General features: G+C 40.4%; 2 protein-coding genes and 1 long non-coding RNA gene across 4 annotated transcripts; 2 read left to right on the top strand and 1 right to left on the bottom strand.

Moving 5' to 3' along the window:
* Positions 1-243: 243 nt before the first annotated feature.
* On the top strand, positions 244-4,423 carry LOC121696334. Its single transcript, XR_006026286.1, has 4 exons — positions 244-1,536; positions 2,092-2,215; positions 3,595-3,683; positions 3,827-4,423. It is a non-coding gene; the product is annotated as an uncharacterized LOC121696334 (long non-coding RNA).
* A 7,183-nt stretch (positions 4,424-11,606) lies between these two features.
* Positions 11,607-15,578, top strand: LOC121696324 (trypsin-3-like). The gene is made up of 5 exons (XM_042077792.1): positions 11,607-11,646; positions 12,375-12,525; positions 13,602-13,858; positions 14,367-14,503; positions 15,286-15,578. Exons 1-5 carry the CDS (start codon positions 11,607-11,609, stop codon positions 15,433-15,435), a joined length of 735 nt encoding a protein of 244 aa, XP_041933726.1. The 3' UTR covers positions 15,436-15,578.
* Positions 15,579-15,586: 8 nt separating this feature from the next.
* Positions 15,587-18,387, bottom strand: LOC121696328 (40S ribosomal protein S19). 2 transcript variants are annotated; one of them, XM_042077795.1, is made up of 6 exons: positions 18,290-18,387; positions 17,771-17,841; positions 17,523-17,623; positions 17,133-17,316; positions 16,417-16,471; positions 15,587-16,106 (listed from the first exon to the last, which is right to left on the bottom strand). In XM_042077795.1, the coding sequence occupies exons 2-6, from the start codon at positions 17,839-17,841 to the stop codon at positions 16,080-16,082; spliced, it is 438 nt and encodes a 145-aa protein (XP_041933729.1). In that variant the 5' UTR covers positions 18,290-18,387; the 3' UTR covers positions 15,587-16,079. The 2 variants fall into 2 exon arrangements, with proteins under 2 accessions (XP_041933729.1, XP_041933730.1); XM_042077796.1 differs by lacking the exon at positions 18,290-18,387 and adding an exon at positions 17,935-17,957.
* Between the last annotated feature and the right edge of the window lie 502 nt (positions 18,388-18,889).

Below are 18,889 nucleotides of genomic sequence, written 5' to 3'. Positions count from 1 at the left end.
ACACACAAAGTACACATGCACATGCACACACACGCACACACACATAAACACGCATACGCGCACGCACACACTCACACGGACACACACACACATAAACACACCCACACACCCACACATAGGCAAGCAGACACACAAACACACACGCACACACACACACACACACACACACACCATTACCCCCACATACACACTCACAAGCAAACACACACACACACAGAGAAGCACATATATACACAAAAACAAACGCACACTATGCACAAATTCATTTACATACACAAAAGTTGCAGTAGGGGCTGGAGTAGGAGATGGAGACAAATTGACAAGCGTGATTTATTTTTGCGGAGAGAATGTGCAGGACTGAGCGGCAGACATATTTTGTAACCGCTTTGCGGTACATGTAATTATAGTACCAAACATAGAAGCATCTGTCCTATTTGGTGAAGGGACACTAACAAAAATATGAATTTTGTCCACCTTCAAATGATAATGACTGTCTTGTGTTACACCTATAAATATGTAAATAAGTGTTTGCCCATTTAGGTCTTTCAGATAAAAATGTGTTGTTGCCTCAACATACCTGCTGTGCATGTAATTTATTTTCTTTCTAGAAATCGCAGCATGAAAAAAGGCATGTTTGGTTAGATTAGAATTAAATTCTGTCATGTAAGTAGTACATTTTGGCTGTCTCTTAAGCCAGCTGTTTAATACATTTTGTGTGTGCGGGTATTGATTTGACCCATACTGTATCTTACCCTTGTACTTTCCCTCAGACTGCCTTCGAGTTTCTTATCCAGAGAATACGGTTACTTCGCTCCTGTGCAAAGCCAAGTCGCATGCTCATTACGTTGTGATAGCATTGTTTTCGGACAAAAAGTTTATTACTCAGCCGTAAAGTCAGTTACGAGGTTATGACGCCAATCACACAATGTTGTATTTTTCCCAAAATAGAAAAGGCTCATATAAAGGCTTAAAACGCTTCAGATGTAATGTAACGTTATTGGATGTCAAAGTGACGCCAAAATGAATGGGGGTCAATGGAATGCTAGCTGGAAGTGGTCGACTTCTAGCCTCAAACCTGCCCATAGTAGCTACACCCTCCGAACGTTCGCCTGCCCCCTTGCTTATAATGGAACTGTTTCCATTATACTGTTAACCACTTGGTGAGTTGCACAGTTTTGAAAACGAATCCTAAGTAGTCAGAAAAGTCGAGAAAGGACCAATCGTCAAAATTTCGGTGTCCACCACTCTAGTTCATCCAAAACAAACCAGAGAAGTGCTAAATACAGGAATTATCCTTTAACTTTGGGGAGTGGAGATTTGTTGTTCTCCTTTAAGTGAAACCATAATGCTCTGCTAATATTGATTTGCCTGCTGGCCTGTGGATCAGCGACCAACCTGCCCCGTGGTATGACTGCACTTCACCCTCTGGGTCTACTGCTGTCTGACCGCACACGCTGAGTAAAGCTGACATCCTCCAGGCTGTTCAGAGGAAGACGCTGGTTTAGACTTAACTCAGATACTCACCAAAGTTCTAAGGTACTTCAAAAAGTTGTTCAGTCATTACACACACACACACACACACACACACACACACACAGATGCATATACGGTACTGTACTTCTCTTCTGGATTTTCAGACATTCTCCATATGCACTTGTTGATTGATAAGTGAGAGCATTGTGTGTGTGTGTGTGTGTGTGTGTGTGTGTGTGTGTGTGATTATTTGCCATGCTTGTTTGTCAAAAGTTTACCTGGTGCAGGAGTCTCGTCATGACCAAGCTACTATTCATCTCATTCTTCTTGTCATCAGTTCAGCTCTAGTCCCATATTACATGTGTGTGTCTGTGCGGATCTGTTTATTTGTTTGTGTGTGTGTGTGTGTGTGTGTGTGTGTGTGTGTGTGTGTGTGTGTGTGTGCGTGCATATGAATGTGTGTGTGACTGCGTGTCTTTGATTTTGTGTGTGTGTGTGTGTTGCAAAGAGAGAAAGAGAGAGAAACCAGGGCACATGCCTTGTTCTACTGTCTCAATTTGTGAATCGGACAAAACTCCATACACACTATATACAGTATGTTCTGTGTTCTCTGATCAGGTGTGGAGGCCTTCCGTATCCCAGGGCTTGCTGATTGGGTCTTTAACACGCTATTGATATATAACGAGGCCATGGAGATGATTGGCAAGATAGTTGATCGAAAGAAACTTGAAGCTGCATTTAGGTATGATTTTCTCCAAAACGTTCATAAATTATTTATCCACGTTTATCACCAGATGTTTATTCCTCAGTGTCTCAGTGTCTTCTTCTTTACAGTTTTTTACGATTGTTTACACACTAAAAAAAATGTCCACACAATTTGCAAAATTCTACTCCAAGGAGCAAAACACCTCTACAGATTTGAACAACATTACACACGTCTGCTTCACCCTTTTTGCAAAACATTACACACAGTGATTTGTAAAACTCTACACACATTTTCATACCTTAGACACAGATAAGGACTGTGAGGTTACTTGTCATTACAAAGCCCCGGATTGTCAATGACCATATGAACAAATTGGATAATCACATCCACCAGTTGTGGAAGCACACATGTGCTTATTTGAAAATGCAGCACTCAGATGTGCTATAAAAGGCAGCAGGTGAGTTCACCTGTCTTCAACAAAAATGGAAGGAGCTAGAAGAAGAAGAGTGAGAATGAGAGGGGGAGCTCAAAGAGGAGATGAAGGAGGTAGAGGAAGAGGCCCAGGTAGAGGAAGAGGAGAAGAAGGAGGTAGAGGAAGAGGCAGATGGAAAGATGATTAATAGTTACAGTATTCTTGTTGCTTAGTTTTTCATCAGAGTCAAAGTGTATGTACTTCCTGCAGTAATTTTTATTTGTTTACAGATTTTATTTGTTTCATTGATTTCATTGTTGGTTGATTACTGTAACTGATTATGGTAAGAAATACTGTAAGTATTGAAATAAATACTTGAAATATTCAGTCTACAGCATCAGTGTTGTGCAGTGGTTGGTAAGTTTATAGTAGCCCTATTTGTGTACATTCTCCCTATATCTCAAACTAATCATAAAGAATGTTGTGGGTTTGTCACTATTTTCTTTTTTTGTATAAATTGTCCCTTACATAACAATCTCTGGCCAAAAATCTAGCACATGCTATTTCCTAAAATTAGTTTTTTTTACAAATGTGTTTTTTATTTATCACAGCAGTGTGGAACTGGCTGCAATAGTGTCTGATCATTGAGGACTGTGTTGGTTAAATGAAAACTAATAGGATTTTCACAAATATGTGTATAAGTTTTAAATGAAGTGTGTATCTTTTGACTGAAGTGTGTCATTTTGCAAACAATCTAGGAATTATGCAAATTGAGTGTGGTGTTTGGATAATTGTGATTATATTTTTTTTAAAAAGAACCTGGTTTTCAAAATTGTGTGTAAACAATTAAAAAAACTGTAATAGCATAGTTTGATGCTGGAATGAAAAGTATATAAATTATATGAAAAGTATTCAAATAATTTCTGTTGGTAGTAAAATGAGATGTTCTTCCTGTTCAGAGTCTTTCAGGCTTTTGAACTATTTGTCTTATTTTGCTTTCCAGCATAGCCTATGAAACAGGAGCAGGTGTGATTGAGGTAATTGAGGTAACAGGTAACCTTGTGATGGACGTCAACAGACATCTCTTTAAATGTAAGTTTGATATCATTCAGTCTATAAGTTAAATAGGAAATTTGTTTGTTATTTAGACCTATATGCATGTATGTATGTATGTGTAACATGATACATACATATGTCTTGATGAGAAATATATTTTTCCCCCTATTTCATTTCAGAACTTTACTGTCTGTGACTTCTTCATTGAAGTGGAACCAACCACATTGCATTGCTCATCATCAATCTGTTAAAAAAAAAAACCCAGCTATTGTGAAGACACTAAACTAAGAGCAAAAAGATTTTCTTTCTTCACTTTTATTACACTTATATTAAATGAAACGTTGTTATGGATGGTAAAGGGCTTCTTACTCTGGAAATGTTTCATCTGACTTTCAATCCCACAAAAGATTTTACATGGAATTATGAAGAATTACATTGAATTAAAGTTATATTGAAGGCAATTAGGTTGGTCTTGTACAGCACCAAAGTTTTAAATAGTTTGAATCATTACGGTGTTGCACTAACAATGAATCATGTGTAAACTGAGATTTTGTCTGAACTGTGACAAAAGCAGCTCCTAGTGGTCATATGTTGTAAATATGTTTTGCACTTTGCATGTCTGCTTGAACTTTTTCCTGAATAATATATCTGCCTATATATATTTGATATGACTATATGATTATAAACTCAAAATGTTAAAGCAATGCTTATTAATGTCATTGTAAGTCACTTTAGACTAAATTTAGCGTCTGCTAAATACTATAAATAAAACTATACGTGTCAAAAAAGCATTGTTTATTGATAGAAAGCTATTTAGTATAATTGAAATTGTTGTGGATGTGCCCTGATATTCCTGTCTACCTGTTGATCTGCCAATGCTGCACATAAAAATGATACTTTGATCTTCACAAAACATTGATTGCAATGAATGACAAATTAATTATGCTTGAACCAAGACCAAGAGTTTGCACTGGTAAAACAAATTAAGCCATCAGAACAACAAGCACAGATGACACGCGTCAACCTCTCAGCGGTGAACCCAGATCACAGACATAAGGCCGATGATTTTCCTATGTTTTTTTTTACCAGGACAGGTTATTATTATACTGACGTTGTGCTACATCTCTCTCCCGAGTGAGTTTGATTTGATATGGTGCCACAGACCCCTGCAGTTCAGAGGGGAGCGGGTTCAAAAGCTTTGATTGGATGCCATCATCAGGTGAATGACATGTCTGCAGCTTTCAATATTTGCTTATCTCACCAAGACCATACAGACACATAGTCATGACTAGGAGAGACTAGGAGGGAAATTCACACAGTGTTCTCACAGGAAGCGTCTTTGAAAGATCTGTGCAAGACAGCAGGTACTGTAAGTGTCAATGTATACTTCTTTAATTCTAAAGTGGGTGGGGAGAAGGTGGTCAGATTGTGTTGAGTAAGAGGGTTCATATTCATTCATGACTGCTTTGTTGAGGCTCTGGGTCATTTAACGGTTTTCCTTGTTTCTCTCTCTCTCTCTCTCTATCTCTATCTCTCTCTCTCTCTCTCTCTCTCTCTGTGTCTGTGATATGTTTGTGAGTATGAAGGTTGTCCTCTCTGTCGATATGAAGAAGTTTTTGGTCATTGTGATCATCACAGCTTTTGCACTAGGTAAGAACTGTGTATGTGTAAGCCTAATGGGAAAGAAAAATCTGCATGTTTTTGCGAAATCATTGTAAATTGCTGGGCTCTGATTTTGTGTGTGTGTGTGTGTGTGTGTGTGTGTGTGTGTGTGTGTGTGTGTGTGTGTGTGTGTGTGTGTGTGCTCAAGAGAGATATTGTGCACTTGACTTGCTCCATTATTGCATGTGTCTGGTAAAGAGAGCAAAGATCAGAGTGTCCTAGCTCTGGTTCAGATATTTGAAACACAACCAACCCCTTTCAATCCATGAGTATAGCGGAGAGTGCTGGAGTGGTTAGATTGCTGAGAAAACGAGTAGGCTAAGTCACTCATCTGACCTTCTCTGTGCCTGTTGGCAGGCGTGGGGAGTCTCCCCATCACGGGTTCCTCAGACTCAGACTCAGAGGAGGCGTTGGTGGATCCTGTCGGAGCCGCTATCAGCCGACCTTTCTACGACCTTTGGGACCGCACTCTGGACCGGACGGCCGAATCCCTCAGTAAAAAACTGCAGCAGTCTATGGAGTGAGAAACCGATCATTTAAGATACCTCCGGTGCAGGGAACAACCTGACCTCAGGCTCTGTTGTCCCCTCAAGACCTACATTCTCATATAGATATAGATAGATAAGTGTCTAGTTTTTGAGGGGTAAAAAGTCTATGGGGGCAATCAGCAATGCTTAGTCTACGCTTTAATAAACCCTCACGTAATCCTGTAATAAAACTTTGCTCTTGATTGATACAAGTAGGGAAGGAGGAAGTGGCAAGTGGCACATTGCCGCCCCCATCCCCCTCCCCCTCGCATGCCGTGTTGATGACGCAATTCTCGTCACGCGCCGCGTGCATGGGACACAGACACAAGACTATATTCGGGCCTTTAGACACTCTTCCACCACAGCTGAATTGGTTTTGTGTTCTTCTCGCCTTCTTGTTGCTTTTTAAATGAGTGTGGTGTTGTTGTGTGTTCTGTACCCTACAGATCCATGTTCAGCACTCTGAGCTCCGCTTTCCTGTCTGCCATCATGGAACCTGTGGCCACCCCACCTCCAGTCCTGTGACGATGCAAAAACGGCAGAGCCCCTTGATTGAATGGACATAGGCGAATAAAACCTGATTCTGAATGCTACTTTTGCTTCATTCAAATGGAATGCTACTTTTGCCTCTTTAAAACGGTTGCAAAGAGGCACACACCAATACTATAATTAATGCACCAATAATTATTGATTAGATTCAGATAATTAAAAAAAAACAATCACATTAAAACATAGTCATTCACTAGCCTGACGTTGTCATACTCAAATTCTAGTCAGAATATGAGTCTGATACTGCTCCATTGGGACGTAATTATGGGTCGTGTTTCAACCGATACAGGGGGGGAATGCCTCTGCACTCAATTGGATAGACCTAACCAATCAGAGCAACAAAATAGCTTACCATGAGGTGTAGGGAAAAAAACACACGAACCATCCTTCTTCTCCTATATCCCCTCCGTTTTTAAAAATAATTCTGTTGAACAGAATCCCCTCTCTCCTTGACTGGCATCCGACTGTAAACATTGTCATCACACATGTGGGAACGAATGACGTCATGGACAGAAATTCCATCAGACTCCAAGCAGAGCTCGAGTATCTATGCTGCACTATTGAAAGCTTGGGGAAACGTTGTATCATGTCTGGCCCTATTCCGTTCAATTCTAGAGAGTCTGAACGCTTTAGCAGACTTTACAGTCTTCATAATTGGCTCAAGAACTTTTGCCATGCTGCTGGACATGACTTTATCTCAAACTTTGATATTTTCTGGACTAATCCCAGTTTGTACAGGGCGGATGGTGTACATCCAAACAAAAAAGGAACTCAACAGTTAACCATCAACTTTATTCAGTTCATAGCCTTTAGCACACTCTGACATACATTGTCATATGCACATGCCAAGCTTTGTGGGTCCTGCTTCTGTATGCTCTCATGGCCATGAGATGACAAAGCCTACCTCTTTTCATTTTGGCTCTAGGCCTACTGAACTGTACAACTCCAATTCCACATCCCCCCTTCAGATGGCACTCTTTAATGTTAGATCTCTTTCAAATAAACATTTGTAGTTACTTCTCATAAGCTAAATGGTATCTTCCTCACTGAAACCTGGCTGGATTCTACAGGCAGTAAGGAACTTATTGAAGTATCTCCACCTGATTTCTCCTTTTCACACTGTTCTAGAGTTAATAAGAAAGGTGGTGGTGTTGCGGCTATCTTTTCTAACATGTTATCATGTAAGAATATCTCTCTTGGTACCTACTCTACTTTTGAGTACTTAGCTCTTGAAATGAGATCTTCACATTCAAATTCCTGTATAATGATCACTGTTTACCACCCACCACAGCTTAAAACAGGCTTCATATCTGACTTTGGTGAGTTTTTGTCTAACATTACAGTAAAGTATGATTTTATTCTTATATCAGGTGATTTTAATATTCATGTTGATATTACCACAGATTGCTATGCTGGTCAGTTTACTGACTTATTGTCAATGTTTGAGTTTGTCCAACACATTTCTGTACCTACTCACAATCAAGGTCACAAGATCTTGTCATCTCTAAAGGTCTTGACATTACCATTGTAGGTACCCTAGATGTTGGTATCTCAGATCACCACTGTATATTTTTTAATGTTGCTTGGATTACTAAGACTACTCAAGATTCAAAAATAATTACAAGACGCAACATTCGGGAAAACACAGTTGACAAGTTTATTACTGCTTACACCAACACTAGGCCACTCTTGGACCTGAGCCCTGCCCTTAATTTTAATTCTAATTCTTATCCTGACTTTTCTATTAATTCTGTCTCTGACTTGAATTCACCCTATTCTTGCTGCAACAAGTTAGTTGAGTACTTCAACTCGTCTTTAACAAATAGTATGGATAATATTGCACCAATGAGAATCAGGTCTACTTCTAGCAAACGCAAAGCACCCTGGAGGAATGCTGAGAGGGTTAAAGCATTAAAAAGAACTTGCCGCAAAGCCCAAAGCAAATGGTGTAAAACCAAATTGCAGGCTGACTTCATTCATTTCTAGAACCAGCTGTGTCAATATAATAAAGAAATGAAAATGTCCCGACAGCAGTACTTCTCTCACCTCATTGCGGAACATTCGAACAACTCAAAAATATTATTTAATACCATTGATAGGCTTGTCAATCCCCCTCGAATGATTCCTTCAGAACTCCGCTCGCATGAAAAGTGTAATGAATTTGCAACTTATTTTAATGAAAAAATCACAACTATTAGGGATAATATAACATCTGTTGATTTTAGCAATACATCTCCCAGTGAATTAAGGCCCACTGGCACTCTGTGCAGTTTTACTCCTATATACCTGAGTGAGCTGGAAGAAACTGTAGAACAACTTAGTTCAGCTACTTGTGCTCTTGACCCCGTACCAACTACGCTTTTTAAAAAGGTCTTCAGCTGCATGGCTGCTGACATCCTAGGTATTGTTAACACCTCACTACAGTCTGGAATCTTCCCCAGCAGTCTAAAGCATGCTATTGTTACCCCACTACTGAAAAAAACTAACCTGGATCCTTCTGTCTGTGAAAGCTATAGGCCAATCTCAAACTTACCATTTTTAGGCAAAATACTTGAGAAGGTTGCATATAAACAACTTCTCAGGTTTCTGTCTCTAAACAATCTTTTCGACATCTATCAGTCAGGTTTTAGGTCGAACCACAGCACAGAAACAGCTCTCGTCAGAGTTGTTAATGATCTTAAAATCGCCACAGACAATCACCAAGTTTCAGTTCTAGTCCTCTTAGACCTCAGTGCAGCGTTTGATACTGTTGATCATGTTATCCTTTTACATCGTCTTGAACATTTGGTTGGTCTTAAAGGTGCAGTTCTTAATTGGATCGCATCCTATCTAAATGAGAGGACATTCTCTGTCTCTATTGAAAACTTTTCTTCCAATATCATTAATATTTTATATGGGGTACCTCAGGGATCAATTCTTGGTCCTCTGCTCTTTAATTTATATATGCTTCCACTTGGGTCTATCATTCAGCAGTACAACATCTCCTATCACTCATATGCTGATGATACACGATTATACATTTCTATTTCCTCAGATGATCCTAGCCCTTTAAATGATCTTACCCAATGTATCTCGGATATCAAAACTTGGATGGCCCAGAACTTTTTAAAACTCAACGACAATAAGACTGAGATCTTATTAGTCGGCCCTAAGGCCCTGAGACAAAAGTTTCATCCTCTGTTAACCTCCCTGTCAGTAAATTCTCGTGAGGATGTCAGAAATCTAGGGGTAACTTTAAATGCTGAACTCAACTTCCAGAAGCATATCTCAAGCATCTCAAAGACTGCCTTTTACTACCTTAGAGTCATTTCTAAAGTTAGATGCCTCCTTTCTCAACATGACTCCAGAAAAATTAGTACATGCTTTCATCTCAAGTCGATTAGACTACTGTAATGCTCTTTTTGCTGGACTAACAAAGCAAACACTATACAAACTCCAGCTAATTCAAAATGCAGCTGCCAGAGTACTAACTGGAATGAGAAGATATGATCACATATCGCCAGTACTAAAATCACTACACTGGCTCCCAGTAAAACAAAGAATTGATTTTAAAATACTTCTTATTGTTTTTAAATCATTGAATGGCTTAGCCCCATCATATATCTCTGATATGTTAACTGCATATACTCCAGCCAGATGCCTACGGTCCTCAAGCAAAGGTCTCCTCTTAATCCCGAGAATAAATACTAGTTCCGCTCATGGTGCTTTTAGTCACTATGCCCCTCCACTCTGGAACTCCCTACCTTCTGAACTGAGATCTTCTCAATCAGTGAATTCTTTTAAAAACAGACTGAAAACATATTTATTTGCCTCAGCTTTTGGTTAAAATGTAAGGTCTTTCCAAGTTGGTGTGGCGACTTTCATTTTTATTATTTTTATCAGAAACTTTTATTTCTATTACCATTTTAACTTTTTATTTTTATTTTATTTTACTATCAATGTGTTTTAAATGTCTATTTAATAATGTTTTTCTAAAAGCGCATTGAGTCTGTGTATGCCATATGAAATGTGCTATATAAATAAACTTGAATTGAATTGAATTGAACAATGATATGCTACAAACATGTTAAACAGCTGGGAAAGGCTGTCGCAAATCCCTCGAACAGGTGGTCAATCAGAGATTTCAAACAAACGAGGGAACATGTCACAATGCAACAGCGCTGTTTTCCCTTAATGAAAGTGAAACCACCAGTTTTCCCACATCTCAACTTTGGCCAAAGTTTTTAGAAATAATCGTTTTCAGTGATACAAACTCATTAAATAATATGACTTTTCCATATGGGGTCTTAAAAGCCATGTATCCTTCTAGCCACAGCGTTTTTGTTTCAAACATAAGCCTAATCTAAGCATGCTCCGATGACGTGATAGACCAGGCGCTGTTGCTCACCTGTCCATCATCGTAAAGCCTGATTTGATTGGTCCGCCCGATTTAGGGCGAGCATACTTCCACCACAATGGAGCAATGCCAGACCGAACTTCCCGTGGGGCGGGACTAAGTTCGGAATGGCACCCAGGCTAGTCATTCACTTAAGTGATGCTACTTTCTAGATGTTACACGTGTGACTGTGGCATGGCCTTGGAGCTTGATCTTGGAGCTCAACACCCAAGGCAGTTTCATAACTGCTCTGATCTCCAAATCACCAAGGAAACATAATGGGTGTGTAGGGCTTCTAAAACAGATTGATTTCTTTCTTTTCATTGATTGATTTCACTGTCTGCCCTATGACATTAAAAAATCTTTACACCAACATCTTGCATAAACTTTCCCTCCAAGATTTTCCATTACTTTGTATCTCAGCTATCTTAGTTGGCACGTCAGAGATTAAAAATACATAAAAACAAACAGTGTCTTTGATAAACACAAGGCCAGGACATTGTATATTATTTACTTTCCCCAGGCTTCTATAGGCTATCTATACCAACATGAACCAGGCAGCTATAGAACCAAGCAAAAAAGATTACCTTCTCACAAACCATGATCTAACCCTGTGCCATTTAACATATATTATTATTATATTATAGCTGTATTGAACTAAAAGCGTTGCACATACAGTAGTGTAGTGAATTAGTCGATGTAAACATTCTTTTCTAGATGGGGTGAAGGTTCCGGAGACACCTGCAGCTTTCCCACATGATAAAGCTTGACAAAGTTGTAGTCTGGCAGGAGGTATAAAATGGAGGAGACATGCCATACAGCGAACAGCTTTATACCGGCTTGGACATGAAGACCCTGATTTTGTTGGCTTTGCTCGGAGTGGCTTGTAAGTAAACCGCAGAGAAGTGGCACACAGGGAGTTCAATGAATGTGGTCATATTGACCTAGGTGCTGCTGGGTAGAATGTTTCCTCTAATTCTTCACCACTGTGTCACCTATGAGTTAGAAGCTTCAACAATGTACCTTGATATAATGGTCACTGTGTATGGAACTATGGAAGTAAGTACAGGTGCATCTAAAAAAAGTTAAAAATTAAAAAAAAAAAAAAATTAAAGGCTCAGGAAAGCATTGCCGGTAGCCTACTTTGACTTAATTAGCTGATTATGAGCTCTTCTCAGGACATTTCTGTATTATAAATTCAAGTTTATGAAATTAGACACTGGAGTTTAATTTACATGAGCTGTAAACTGTAATCATTAAGATTCTAAATTATATGAAAGTTTCACTTTTTGAAATACATTCTGGGAAAAACAATAACTTTTCCATAATCTTCTATTTTTTGGAGATTCACCTGTAAATAAATAATTCATTTGAACTATTAGCTGACACCGGAAATTATGTAGCCTTGATTTAACAGGTGCAAATGAATTACACAGACAGCTGTTATGTGCATGGGTTGTAATTGCACACTGCCATTTGGGTTTCTCTCTATTTCCTTGTGTGATGTTCTTTTTGTGTTGACACCTTATTGCATCTTGTGTGCTGCAGTAAAATCCATCTATCTATAATACATATGTTGATGTTGTTGTTGTTCTGGTTGGGTCGTGTCTACAGGGGCCTCCGATGAGAAGGTGGTGGGAGGTTATGAGTGCCCCAAGCACTCTGCTCCCTACCAGGTCTCCCTGAGCGACGGCTATTTCCACTTCTGCGGTGGCTCCCTCATCTCCAGCCAGTGGGTCGTGTCTGCTGCCCACTGCTACAACTCGTGAGTGGCACACCACTACCAACCGCTTCGCCGCAAACAGGGAGTCTCTCTGTAGCTTTTCAACACAGGATCCACCTAACTAGGGTGTCAGAATCCACCAACAGTTTTTTGACTTTGACATAACGTCAATTCCAAAATCATTTTGATGGCACATAACCTGATAACATGACAAATGGCAATTCTGCCATTGTCTGAGCTAGCCTGGCTAGCGCCACCACTTCTCAATGAGACGTGGTCTGGGAACCAAACGTTAATTTTCTCGTATTTGAAAAAAATGCCCAGATCCGTTTATTGGGTGCCACGGATGTCTATCAAATGCGTCTGTGCATAGCTCATCATCGTCTTGCTTTCCCCCCCTGTTCTGTGATTGGTTCCCTATCTCAGGCAAAAATTTGCTCCATGGTCTCCAGGCTGCCTTAGCAGCGTGAATCAAATCGCGCGCAAGGCAGCATGGGAACACCCAGGCTATGTCTGAGCAGCCCTCTGTAGGCGATTACCGACCTCGCAACTTACTAGTTTCGGGTAGGAAACTGCATGTAGCCAATTTTTGATTAAAGGCTTTTTTATATTTATCAGGAGTGCCTCATCTGGGAAACTAACTACACACTTGCTTATGGAACAGATGCTGATCTATAGATATTACTATTGGGGGAAATGAAGATATTCTCAGATAATAGATAAAGCAAAATGTTAAAATTACCCAAAATATTAATGGGAAAGTACAAGGAATGTCAGCTTTGTTTTTTACGAAATGTCCATCAAACAGTCAGCAGTCTTACAGAAACTAGTCAAAGTGTTTTCAGTTAGGCTTACACTAGAGAGGCAATGGTAAATTGAAAACAAAAATCCATTTATGACCCATTTATGAAAAATGTTTTTAGATTTATGGTTAATTGCATAAATTCAGTATACAAATATAAAATAGAGGAACTACTACCAGCCAACTACTGCTAAATGTAGTTAGGCTACACTACTGTAGTTTAACGGCATGTTAAGCAGTCATGTTAGCATCGTTAGCATTAGCATCATGTTAACTCAGACTCTTGCTAAGTCCAGTTCCTCTCGTCCCTCTGTAGCCGCATCACTGTGCGTCTGGGTGAGCACAGCCTCAACTCCAACGATGGCCCCGAGCAGCACATCAGCGCTGGCAAGATCATCAAGCACCCCTACTACAACGACAACAACCTGGACAACGACATCATGCTCATCAAGTTGAGCCACCCTGCTACGCTCAACAGCTACGTCCAGACCGTGTCCCTGCCCAGCAGGTGCCCCGTGGCCGATGAGCCCTGCATGGTGTCCGGATGGGGAAACACCGCCACTGGTGGCCAAAGTGGGTATTTGTCCTGGACATTGTGAAGATGTGTGAAAGTGTGTGTACAGTACGTGTGTCTGTGTCAGTGGTGTAGTCTATGTGATACGCAGGACAACAGTGTACCCACTTAAAAAGTATCACTATCTCAGTATACTCACTAAAAATAGGCAAGGATACGTATTAACATTTGGGGTTGATCACATACACACTACAGCTAACAAGACTACATCACAGTATACCCACTACAGCTACACCACTGATCTGTGTGTTGTTTTACTATAGACATGGGCACCAAACGCCCTACTAAGATTGTGTGTTTGAGAGAGAGTGTATGTGTGTGTGTGTATCTCAGTATTACATGTGTATCTTGCATTTAGATTCCATACATGAAATGTAGGTTGTATTAATTACTTTGTGGTCACTACATTTTTGCAGTCTTTTGCAGGGACTCATTGGAATGACTCTAGCAGAGCAAACTTGAATTGTGCAATACGATGTACACTCAAGTGTGTTTTCTCTTTATCAGCTATCATGCCTGACCGTCTGCAGTGCCTTAGGCAGCCTATGATCGACGACCGCATATGCAAGAACGCCTACCCCCACCTGATGACAGAGAACATGCTCTGCTCCGGCTTCATGCATGGAGGAGCCAGCAGCTGCCAGGTCAGAGCCATGACATCATAATCATAACCCCCAGCGATTATGACATCATAATCACAGTTAACCGCAAGCATGACATCATAATCACAATTGACAGTTATTGTAACATCATAAAAATGGGAAGCTGCTGAATGCATGTCATAATTATATCCCCTGGAATCATGATATCAGTCAGGCTTGAATTTCCCCTGGGGATCAATATCTATCTATCTATCTATCTATCTATCTATCTATTGATGACCCCTGTAAGTATTTTATCATAATTGCAGGTCACCCAGGAATTATTACATCAAAAACAAAAATCACCACTTGACTCCTTATATTATAATTCATTAATCACACAATCTGGAATCTGGTGACATCACTATCATTTCTTCACACACCTTGAAACATCAATAAATAATCACGCTTTACTTATTCAAGACAGTCCAAGTTCAGAGGAGCTGTCGGAAATCAAACAGCAAAATCTACTGTAAAGAGAACTGAAAGCCCAAGCAGCTGAATGACTTATTAAAGTGTGTGTATGTGTTGTGTGTGTTTGTGTGTGCATTGCCCGCTTGTGTGTGTTTGTGTTGTATGTATGCACTGACTGCTTGTGTGTGTGTCTGTGTTGCTTATACACCTGTGTGTGCGTCTGTGTGTGTGTGTGTGTCTATGTATGTATGTGTTGTGTGCGTATGCACTGACTGCTTGTGTGTGTGTCTGTGTTGCTTGTGCATCTATGTGTGTATCTGTGTTGCTTGTGCATGTGTGTGTGTGTGTGTCTGTGTGTTCACTTGATACAGGGTGACTCTGGTGGACCTCTGGTGTGCGGTGGCCAGCTGCAGGGTGTGGTCTCCTGGGGCTACGAGTGTGCTCAGCAGGGCCACCCCAGTGTCTACGCCCGCGTGTGCCGCTACAACAGCTGGATCCAGAGCGTCATGAGCAGCAACTAAACACCCATACAGTACACCCCTCTGCTCCAATGGGACTATAGACCCTTTCAAGAGAGTTCCATTATCAGCATCATAGTTGGCCCCACAAGACTTCCTTTTTAACATTCCATATGTTATCTTAATACAGAGGAAGTAGATTGGGACCCAAGTAGAACGTTCAAGCATTGTTTTTGTTTTTATTGTTGAAAGGGTCTATACTGTCACAATAGACTCTGTAGCCAATAAAGACAACTGGCGACTGACATGGCTTTCAACAGAGATTTCATTCAATAAACACACAAACCAAACCATCAAAAAATGCAATGATATGGCAATATAGCCTTCAAGTATTATCGGCATAGCATAGTCTTTATGGCAAGATTTATTGATTTTTGACTACTGGTGTTTTTGCAGAGAATTGATTAGCATTGCTTCTTTGGCATTTTTCTTAGCATTTTGCATACTCAAAACCATAACACTGTATGACCAGAACATCATATTACTGATCTTACTTGTGTAGTGTGTGTCTATTTGGCTGTGTTATATTTTCCATGAACTATAAGCTCTTCTACATGCTAAATTCCATACCAGTTGCATCACTCATGCACATCTGAATTGAGGAGGTCAACGGGGTTAGTTCCACGATTCCGCCCCTTTTGGAGGCATCACTGTTTTTTGCTTGCAGCTGCAACCTGTGGTCATACAAGCACAGAAATTCAATCTTACATAAAATGATGAGGCCAAAGCACAATGAAATACAAGGGCGTAACTTTGAGTTAAACATTTGGGGGGTTAGGGACACGTCTTCATGTTCTATAACAGTTCATATTTATAGTTATTGGGGGGTTGTATTGGCTGGCTTTAATGGCTTTTTTTGGGGGGGGGAGGGGTTAAGTTACATTAACGTTGAACTTTCAATAACATTGAAATTTAGAACAATATGCCTAGCAATAGCGTTCATTTGAGTATTACAGTGTGATTACAAGGGTGTAAAAGCATTACCTGTCCAGCAATTCTGTCCAAATCTCTTTGACCCTGAGGAGTAAGTCTGCGGCCCCTGTAGAAGAGGAGATGTCAAACTCTGACTTAATCCAAGGTCTGCCATGTACTAACTCACAGCATAGCAGCTTACAACATCCCACCAGAAGGATAAACTCAAGCACCACTTAATTAGTGTAGACAAAAATGGGATCCAAGTTGCTGCAGATACTGTAAATTGGAGCATTGGTCACTGATAAAACGGACTGACAAGGGGCTGATGATCAGAGAACCCGGCTTCAGAAAGTAAAAGTCTCATGTATTGGTCCTACCTGTGCATCTCAAACAGGTAATTTGACTAATTACCTCATCTGCCTGGCTGAAGAGTTGAGCTAAAGAGAATCTGGTTTAGTAAATGGTTGGAAAATGTGGTAGGACTTTTACGTCCTGAAGCCGGGTTTCTCATCTCTGATGATGATGTAGACTACTTTAGCTGGTTCTACCTACCAAAGTCCTTTTAGGCAAGTCCCCCCACTCGGCGGACATCTTGCAACGCACTTTGGGCAGTTATCAGGCAGCTATTTTCCTATATAAGTGGATGGGGAGGCATACAGGAAGTGACAGGATATGTGTAGAGACTACTGCCATATTGGTGTTATGAACTAACCCCATGCATTTCTATGGAGGATTTTTTGAGTGCTGTCTCTCCTCATTAGAACGTCTCTGGTTCTACACCTTACCCGTTGGGGTCCTTCTCCACCATCTTGAGGCCCTCCAGCGCTTGCAGCACTTTGCGTGCCACGTTCCGTGAGCCCACACTGAAATGGGATGGGCACACTCCATTTCTGTGCCGACCGCCGTAGATTTTGATCATGGCACCAACTCCGACACCCCCTCTGAGGTACAAGTGGCGTGCTGTGGATGCTACAGTATGGTTCAGATATTGGCAATGGTGATAAGCACAGAGGTGCTACAAGCCTCGACATAAAAAATAAAAACAATTGTATACTGTTGTATACAATAATACCTAGGCTCTAGGCTCAGACCAATTAGTGAAATAAACCTACAGCAGCTCTCCCTGACTTGTCATTTTAGAGCTAGTTTCAATCACCTGGGATAAGTTCTCTTACCTGCTCTAATGTAGAACCAGTTTTCGTCACAGGGTGCCAGCTCCTTGTGTTTTGCCAGCTTCACTGTGTCTACCCATTCTGGAACTTTCAGTTTGCCCGACCTGAAACAGGATGGGATGTCCTTAAGTGACTCATTTGAAACCATGTTTTGAAACCGTCTATGCGCCATCAACACAAAATAGCCATTAAAAATGACTAGTTCTTCACACTAGAGAGGCACACAGCTTTGCTACATAAGTTGATCTTACTTTTTGAGGAAAGCAGAAAGTGCCCGCACAAAGTCCTGCTGGTTGACGTCTTTCACTGTAACACCCGGCATCTGCAGGAAATATATTAATTTGTATTTCGCAGAGAAATGGCGGATTCAATGACCAGGGTGAGTAGAATCAACTCTATCCTAGCTGTCACTTACAGAATAACAGATTTCTGGTGCCACGCACTGACGTAGCCTACCGTTTAGTTCTACCAGAATGGTCCGATTATGCTACACTATAAATGTAGGCTGCAAAATTAAGCATGGGCTAATTTAGCATAATTCCACTGTTATTTTCGTCAATATAGCAATGAGGTTGTTATTGTAGATACATATTTATAAATGTCGCGCCTTCAGAATTGAAACAACGATAGGCTATATCTGCAACATTGTCTAAACCAACAAATAGCTGACAGCGCTTAAGATGCAGTTACGGCTCTGTTGTACGGTCTACATGTGAATTCCATGGGGCAATTATTGAGTTTAAATCAGTTTAAAATCAAAACCATTTTACCTTAGCCTACTCAGCCTCCCGCAGCGCTAGTGATGCTGAAATATGCTGAAGAGGCGAGAGTTGGCGAGACTAGCCTACATTACAGCAGGGGGAGTGCAGTCGACTGGCCCTGAACAACCTAGCCTAAGCATGGATTTCACTGCTCTCATTTAGGCTAAATTAGACACACAATGCAAGCTATAAACGGCAGTAACATTCAGTCTGCTGCAGTACCCATGATGTGGCCCAGGGCAGGTAGGCTAAATAAAAAGAGACATTAAATTTGGCCATATTGTTCAATCCATACTGGACTGCTGCTTAGATAAGATCACTGATTAAATTAAAAAATGCTAAGTTTCACAGTGCACTGCGATTAAATAAATCTATATTCATGTAGGCCTATGCCTATTTATATTTAATAGGCCTATTGGTGCACTCTCACTGTATGACCTTGTCTTGATAGCCTAGCCAACTTCAAATAATTGCATTGCAAAATGGACTGGAGTAGGGTGGATTGAGTACAGTTGTGACACTTTTTGCTTACACAAAATCAAACAAAAAATAGATACTGAAAAGAAATGATTTCCCAAATGACATTCCACATGCCATTTCCTTACAGTA

The sequence above is a fragment of the Alosa sapidissima genome, chromosome 21 (assembly GCF_018492685.1).
Source record: "Alosa sapidissima isolate fAloSap1 chromosome 21, fAloSap1.pri, whole genome shotgun sequence".
Classification (NCBI taxonomy): Eukaryota; Metazoa; Chordata; class Actinopteri; order Clupeiformes; family Clupeidae; genus Alosa; species Alosa sapidissima.
Note: the sequence above shows the minus strand (reverse complement) of the source record. Positions and strands in the feature narration are given on the sequence as shown.